General features: G+C 30.9%; 1 protein-coding gene across 4 annotated transcripts in view; it reads right to left on the reverse strand.

The window, feature by feature from the left end:
* The window catches only part of LOC107438914 (uncharacterized), a 41,139-nt gene that overhangs the window by 21,080 nt on the left and 11,101 nt on the right, over window positions 1-8,958 (reverse strand). Inside the window, exon 1 of one of the 4 annotated variants that reach the window (XM_043052863.2) lies at window positions 8,398-8,752. The exons of the other annotated variants lie outside the window; for them this stretch is intronic. Coding sequence (XP_042908797.1) covers window positions 8,398-8,500 — 103 coding nt within the window. The 5' untranslated portion in view covers window positions 8,501-8,752. Of the gene's footprint in view, window positions 1-8,397; window positions 8,753-8,958 lie in introns of those variants that run through there. 4 annotated transcript variants of the gene reach the window in all.

Consider the following 8,958-nt stretch of genomic DNA (forward strand, 5'->3'; position numbering starts at 1 on the left):
TATCATTATTATTATTATTATCATTATTCTTGTTATATTATTATTATTATTGTTGTTATATTATTATTATTATTATTATTATTATCATTATTGTTATTATTATTATTGTTATTTAGAGCAATATTGAAGAAAATTATCACGATTCGAAATATACAATGGAATAATTTCAATTCAATTTATAAAAAAAAAAAATTAAATTTATTAAAAATGTATAGATATTTCCAGCGCGTGTGTTATTTAAATATGTTTATGTTAGCCCCTTCACGCTTTCACACTAATATTTAAAAATAATTATAGACAAATTTCCTCAAATATNATTATTATTATTATTATTTAGAGCAATAAAGTATTGAAGAAAATTATCAGGATTCGAAATATACAATAGAATAATTTCAATTCAATTTATAAAAAAAAATTAAATTTATTAAAAATGTATAGATATTTCCAGCGAGTGTGTTATTTAAATATGTTTTTGTTAGCCCCTTCTCGCTCTCACACTAATATTAAAAAATAATTATAGACTAATTTCCCCAAATATTATATCAAATTGAGTAAGCGAAATCAAAATTATTAATCAAAAATCGGACCTGTTATATCCTTACTATAAAGACCCATCAAACAGCCCAATTGCAAAAATAAATAGATAAAAATTTCCTTTTACGATTGAAAACTGTCAATTCATAAATGATATATTTCAGTACGAGAGAGGTAGAAATAAAAGGGAAAAAATCTTTTGAGTTTTTATTATCGAAAAGTGGGACACAAAAAAAGCGGAATTATTTTTGTGAATGAAACGATTGTCGATCACAAATACAGACAGTAAAACAGGAAGTAATCCTAATAACGCAATGGTGTCATTTTTAACACAATGGGCATGATTTAAAAGTGAAGCACCATTCTAAGTGCTCAAAATATTTGGAAAATATTTTTATTATTGAAATGCTTTTAATTTGGGAAATAACGTTAATCATTAAAAATGTTAGCGATTTGCCTGAAAATACATTAACAATAAATATATTTTCAGAATTTTTGTCAAAATTAATTGAACTAATTACTAATTTTTATTATTTACTAATTTTTTTGAAGAAAAAAAATGCAAAAAATTGACATATTTTTTTTTATTTCATTCATAAATACGAGGAACTAACAAAAACGTAGTACACAAATTCTAAGTTGAATTTTTAGATTTTTTTATGTGTAAAAATTATTTAATTTACCGTCGGTTTACCATCCCGAGTTTTCTGTGACAAATGAAAAAAATTTAAATATGAGTCTTTGTATGATAGTTTTTAAAAGAAGGAACAACACAAAGTCATACTTTCCAAACAACAGTGAAGTGATACACCACTTTTGCTTTTTTTTTTTTCCTACGTAAATTCAATAACCATTGTATATGCAATCGCACAAAGCACGTCTGCAGTTCCACAAACCAACAGCAAAACTCCCAAAACAAACTTTGGCAAACTTCCAATCACAGCAATTTTTTTTTCTTCTTGCTTCCAGCCGAGTAAAAACGTGATAAAACAAAACAAACTGACTAATTCTGCTACGCCAGTTTGATAATAAATATTTGCAATATATGCATACCCGAGTTAACTCGGGATAATCATGGAAGCGGTTAAAACAGGTATAGTTTGTCTACGGTAAGAACTCCCACCGCCACAAAGTCTGAGGCCGTCTGCTGCAATGGAAACAGGAACACCGCATTTCAGGGTTACCAGCTTCGAATTGTATATAATTATTGGAATAGCTTATAAAATGCTCGTTGTTTATTCTCGCCTCATGCCTTTGTCAACTGAAATGGCTGAATGCGCTGACCGGTCCACTTTACAGATGGTCTGAGTGGACTGCTCTCATCAAAATCGGAAGGTACTGTCAGTCCCAAGTGGTGACTTTCCAGTTCTAGTAGGTGATTTCGTTCGTTCACTTTCTTTGGAAGCGATCCCCTGAGCCACCGCGTCTCAAATTTCTTTATTTGTGATAAACTTAATTGTTATTTTTTTACTTTGTTTAAATAATTTATCGAATTTTCGTCTGGATTTTCCAAATGAAAATTTGACATTTGTCCATTAATAATGTAGCGCTTAGACTTGCCCTGTTCATTTTTTTTTCTCTAAAATTATGGTAAAATAGCTGACAGATGTCTGCCCATCCGATTAATCGTAAAGTTAAGGTAAAGAACATTTTTTTCCTTTACGGTTTTGAAACCATTATCAAAAAGTATGGTTGTAAAACCATTAATACAAAACTATACGGTTTTTTAATCATTTACAATTAGCATTTTTCAAAAACGTAAAAAAAAATTATTATTTAACTAGAGATGGGATCGCAAGGTAACCATCTTTTCGCAAGGTAATGGACATTGGAGAGTGCCGGACATTGGAATTCTTCATGCGTTGAAGGGAATGGAGGAAATAGTGTGGCGTCAACACTAGGACTCGAACTCCAGTTTTGCCGGCCACGAGACTGACAGATACGCCCGCTTGGCAATGATATGTTCGCAGTTGCAAAGAACTGAGTAACTTCTTTAGGTGGTGCGATAAAATTCTGGTTGTTTAACCGTATTAGGTGAAAGCAGTTTATAAATAGTTTTTCTCGCTCTCAACAGTTTGGTTTCCGTTTTATTTATGGCTATTTGACTGTTTTGATTAAATAGGGTAAAATAACCATTCAATAAATTGTTATTTAACCATTTTTCCATAGAAATTTCTATCCGTGTGAAACAAGTAGAATTTTCTTGACGAATCAGTTAAATTTGTAAAAGTACAATCTTTTCACGGAATATTTATTTTTTGATGACTCTTTTTAATAATATAGCAGCTGGTGAATACATATTTTCATCTGCACTCTCCTTTTAATTTAGAAAGATGAATAGAAAAATGACCTTGAACTATCAAGTTCGCCGCTTTGGTGTTTATTATGACTTACAATTCTCTCTGCGCATTCAATTAAGTTTTCCTTAACTAACTCAATGTTCCATATTTTCACAAGTTTAGCATTAAAATAGTTTTTAACCTTAATGTATAGAAAAGTATAGAAATTTTCTCAGATGTTTTGTTAATTGAAGAAAAACAATTTGTTTGAAATTTAAAGATAAATTCTATAAAGGTCATTTTTACATGCTAAAGATAAATTCTATAAAGGTCAAATAAAGTAATTTATTTTAAAATGAAATTGTTGAAAAGAAATTTAAACATTTTAAAATTTTTGTTACTTACACATTTATAATTCAAAATGATATAAAACTTTCGTCATTGTGTCATTCATTGCAAAAGTGTTTTTTTTTTCTTAATAAACACTTTTTTATACTCGCTTCCTTGCCATTTTTCAAATTATTGTCAGCACTTATCACAAACTTAGTCATTTCCTCATTCGTCAAGATAACTCACACTTGGAAACAACATTTTTTTATTTTATTTTTTCGCATTTATACAAATACTAGACCCTTCAGGATTTTCATTCTGAAAGTAAATTTTTATCTTAATCCCCTAGAAATTTGTCGCGACATTCATCCGTTTTATATGCATTAAAGCGTTTTTAAACATTTTGACAAAAAAAACAGTATTTAAATAAAAAAAAACTGTTGCTTGGAGAAAGATTAAAATTATCTAAGAGATATTCTCTTCGGAAAGTATAAAAAAAATGTATTACTTCAATATTTAATTATTTATTATTTAGATATTTATTAAATAATTTAAATTTTTTAATAACATTTAACAACAAGTTATGTAAATATTAATAAAATCTTGAAATTATTTTATTATTAGAAATATTAAAAAAAATATATAAACTAAACTAAACTCAGCGGCGCGACAGCCNAGTAAAAAAAAAATGTATTACTTCAATATTTAATTATTTATTATTTAGATATTTATTAAATAATTTAAATTTTTTAATAACATTTAACAATAGGTTATGTAAATATTAATAAAATCTTGAAATTATTTTATTACTAGAAATATTAAAAAAAATATATAAACTAAACTAAACTCAGTGGTGCGACAGCCCTTGCGGGCCAAGGCCTACTGTGCCCATCTCAGTTTTCTTGACCTTGGGCTATGAGGTGCAGGAGCAGATGTTCCGGTCAGGTGGTCAGCCGAACGCGGAACCCCCAGTGTTTAGTTCCGAAGCGTGCTTGGTACTCATTTATCGACCCACTGAAGGGATGAAAGGCTGAGTCAGCCTTGCCCAGCCCGAGGATCGAACCAGGGACCTGTGGCAAGACAGCGCGAAGCGCTACCCCTCATCCACCGGGCGTCAAAAAAAAATTATATATATACTTATTTGTATAATTTCAGCTTAGGAATAACTTTTATTTCATTTATGTATTTAACTTATATCCTTTGCTTTTATGTTTTCTTTTAAATATATCTTTTTGTAGTAATAAGATGTAAAAATCAAGAGAGAGGAAATTTTATATTTTATTCATGCATTTTACTTATGATTCTAGCTCATTTTTAATGTAAAATATAGAAAATATAAATGCGTTTATACTACTACCGATTAATAAATACAGTAATTACAGTATTTAGTAATCAGCAGGTTAACTATAGTAATCCTTTAAAAAGTGCGGAAGGAGTTTTTCACAATTTCACGAAGGAATTGTGCGCATGAACGGTTTTCGAAAGTTTGTTTCTCTCAACTAATGTGTTGCTTTTTTAAAAACCAAAAAGTAAATAAACGGTTGATTTCCTTTATTTTATACTTTATAACTGTATAACTGTCGTTGAACAGTCGACCCAATTTTTGACCTCTATGGGCTGTGTGGTTTACGACTTCTAATATTCAACTCCGTAGCTTTGTCATTTTCAACCCAATCCAGAAGACAAGGGAACTCCTGGATCAAGCATTGGGAGAAATTTGCTTTCGTGTAGGACTCCTTGATGGAACTAACCCGCCTTTGCGTTACATGGAGAGGAAGACCACGAGTACCTCCCACGGTTAGTCTAATGGCAAAGGGACTCTAACCCATAATCCGTCTACCACTGAGGATATTTCACGTCAACACCGTGGTCGGTTCAAGCCGGATTCGTATCAACAAGCCATGGTTGAGATTCGAACCCGGTTCGCCTCATTGGAAGGCGAACGCTGCTCTATCCCCTGAGCCATCGCAACTCTGATTTCCTTTAATGTAAACATATTTTAAACGGCTTAAACTTTCTATACACTATGGATTTTGAAGTGATTGATTCTGACACCCGGTGACTGAGTGAAAGCGCTCCCCTGCCATAGATCCTGGGTTCGAACCTCAGACCGGGCAAGGTAGACTCAACCTTCCATCCCTTCAGTGGGTCGATAAAATGAGTACCAACCATGCTTGGGAACTAAACACTAAGAGTTCCACTTGACCACCCAACTGAAACATCTGTTCCTGCATCCGAGAGGTCAAGAAAAGGGGCACAGTAGGTCCTCTATGGGCCGTAGAGCCACTGAGTTTTGATAATAGATTCTAACAACTAATGTTTGATTGTAGTCAAGCAGTGAAAAATAAATAGCATTAATATGTTAATTTAAACAAACGGCAAAAATGACCCTACCGAGAATGATACTCTTTGAGAAATGAAACAATTCAATGGGTCACCTTAGTTGTCTGTGGATTAACTCATTTCTACAATTTAGCACTAAACATACCAACTCTTAAGGTATACCTATGTCTACCATGGCAGGTCAAATTACCAGATTTGATTAAATGTATGAAATATGGATGTTAGGAAGGAAATAAACTACAATTATAACTAAGCAAAATTGCGTATTGCCAATTTTTATGTATTACAAACACAAAGAATAAGAATTTTTATACAGAGTGTTTCCATTGTACATTTTCCGCAAACATATTTCTTTTAATGATTATTATTCCTATGATTCTTATAATTATTCTTATAACTATTAGAATATATAAGAGTTATAAGAATTATAATTCTTCATTTGTGCTGTCTTGATTGTTTCGACATTTTTCTAGGTAAAAACTAACAGTTCTATAGAAATGAAGTAATAAAATATAAGCTGCTTACCAAAACATTTAGTTTCTGTCTCTTTTTCTGACGCAAAAATGTCAATCTAAAATTTCAGGTACTTTCTTGAAATTTGAATTCGCAGTTATTCTTATTGAACTCACTACGCAACAGTCATTTTGCAGAAATCTGCAACTCATCGAATGCAATACGTTGAAAACGCATGACATCGTCATTTCTGATCCGATAATCTTATAAAGCAATACATTGTTCTCCCGGCCAAATGACCGGTTGTGTTAGAAATAGGTATACGACACATATAATTCGAAACAAACAAAAAACGAAAACAAAATAATAATAATAGAATATTAACTGCATATAATTTTTAGAAAAAATAATGAAGTCAAATGTGCAAAAACGATAAGATGATAAGCACATTTTAGATGGAAAAATTCTTTAACGGTCATTTGACCGGTAATGGTATGTTTAGTGTCAAGAGCAAGTATATGAAACCATTCCGTCAACTTCGATATCGTAAAATTTTCGAGCTAGGAGCACTCAATTCGCAGTTTTCCACCACGTAGGCTGTCTCATTATGTCGTGCACTTTATTATATCTAGATATCACTTTTATAACTACAGCTTAAAGCGTTTGACATTGCTAAAGCAACAAATAAATATCTGTAAAAAACATTTTAAAGAAAAAATAGAGTGTCCTCTTTTTCTATATTTTTAGAAAAACAAAACACATTCTCTTCGATACGAGAGCATAGTTTAAAAAATGAAAACAACGAAAACATGCCACTTAATAAATAATTTATTGCCAAGAGACAGTATAAAAAAAAAACTTTTAAGACTGTATTCAACATGTGAGAATTTGTTTTACAAGGAAAGGCATTCTATTGTTTAAACAGATGATGTTTGGAAAAAAAAATGCTTCTTGTCACTGATGTTTCTTTTTTTACAAAGACTTTTGATATTTCCTCAAACATAAAATAATGTGTGTTTTTTAAAAATAATGGTGAAAGCTTGTTGGGAAATGACATTCATAAATTTAATAAATTCAGAATCTTTAATGTAAGATAACCTTCAACGTTAAAATTAGGTTTTACTTTTGAACTTTTTACAAATCATTGCTGTATATTAACGCTGTAGTGTGAACCACCACAACAAAAATACAATTCCATTTCACTAGTATATATAAGACATGTTAACTCGATTCTATGTTGGGGATGCCTTTTCACAGATGAAGGTTGATAGTGTCGATTTCTACTATCCCCACAAACGCCTTAACCCAAAAAGCGCCTAGACACACTTCATTTTAATCGAAAAAACAAAATTCAAAATAAAAGAACTATTCAGAAAAGCCAGCTTTTACTCCTGAGGCAAAAAACAATGGCAGAAAATGCGATCAAAAATAGGTGAGCGAAAGTGAACACATAATTGTGATAATGAACCTGCTGAATTCTAATGAAAGCCTTCACGTAATTAGAAAATAATTTTCAACCCAAGCGCAAAGTGCATAAAAAATGTAAACATTGATGACTTACTTTTTGGGGGTCATTATAGGTTTTTGAAGTCAAGTTGGTAGAATAAAAATTTGGTAAAAACACAAATTCAAATATTTGGTGAAAAGAAGTATTCATTTATCAACCCTGTTTACCTTAGAAACAAGTAAAATGCTATAATTTCAAAAATTTTTTTTAAGTTACAAAAAATTGTAATTTGGTCAGAGTTAAAATGCACTTGTAAGAGAATATGGTTTTTACTGTTTGTTTTACTAATTCATGTTATGTCCCTGGGGCCATATTATGAGACGCATTCTGAGATTCTACGTAAAATCTTAATTATCAGGTGATACTTTACACCTTTATTGTTTTTATGTCACTGAAACCTGTTTACACTTGTTTATGTTCCTATATCCATTGGTTAAATTAGACGATAGATAATATAAATTAGGCGATATATTATATAAATATCGAATATTTATTATATCAGGCATTATATCAAGTATAGTATAATAATTAGATCCAATGATTAGATGCACTGTGGTTTTTTAGTAATAACATGATTTGCACGAGATTACAGGCAATACTTTTATATTTAAACATACATGTCATGGGTTTTTATTCGGAAGATTTTTTTTATACTTCCAAATTGTATTTATTTCTAACGTACTGCATTACAATGTTAACCCATGGACACACTAACGTAAACAAGTGCAAACCGGTTTCAGCTATCGGACAATAAAGCTGTATAGATATCACCTGATCATTAAGATTTTACATAGAATCTTTACAGTGCGTCACATAATTTAGCCAGTGACTGTAGGTTGTAAAATGAATGAGAAATTCTAATTTCGAAATAAAAATGGATGGTATAATTCATTTATTTTTCAAATAAATTTTATTTTTTAACAACAACAACACAAGACACTGATTACTTACAATTTTGGCACAGAATGGATCCTATGTAATCAAAAATATCAAGCATTTCCGAAAATGCGGCCAAAGTATGCATTCCTTCCATCATATAATCCATAGCGTACATTTTTCAATAACAGCTCATCGAGCTGTTTACTCAACGAAATAGAATAAAAAGAGAGGAGCTACAAAGGTATTTTAATAGCGTGAGATATCGAATGACTATTTATGCTTTTTTGGAGCTCCTCTCTTACTACAAAAATCCGATCGCTTATCTCTCATGGCGTGTAGATGGATGCTGTATTCAGAGAGAGAAAAATAAATCATAATAAATTAAAGTGAGTGCCTTATAGATCTGTCAGTATACTTCCGCCTTATCAAGGTTCAAGAAAGAGAACGTTTCATGGCTTAGATATTATCAGAGATTTTAAAAAAATGCTTACAATTCTTGAATTGCTATGAAATTAAGTTTTTAAAAATTGTTTAATATATTTTCGTGCGTAGAAGCCAGTGACGTAATGCACGTTCCAGTGGGTTATTGGTTTCCTCCTTCTAATATATATACTCTTAAGGTATACCTATGTC

The sequence above is a fragment of the Parasteatoda tepidariorum genome, chromosome 2 (assembly GCF_043381705.1).
Source record: "Parasteatoda tepidariorum isolate YZ-2023 chromosome 2, CAS_Ptep_4.0, whole genome shotgun sequence".
Lineage (NCBI taxonomy): Eukaryota > Metazoa > Arthropoda > Arachnida > Araneae > Theridiidae > Parasteatoda > Parasteatoda tepidariorum.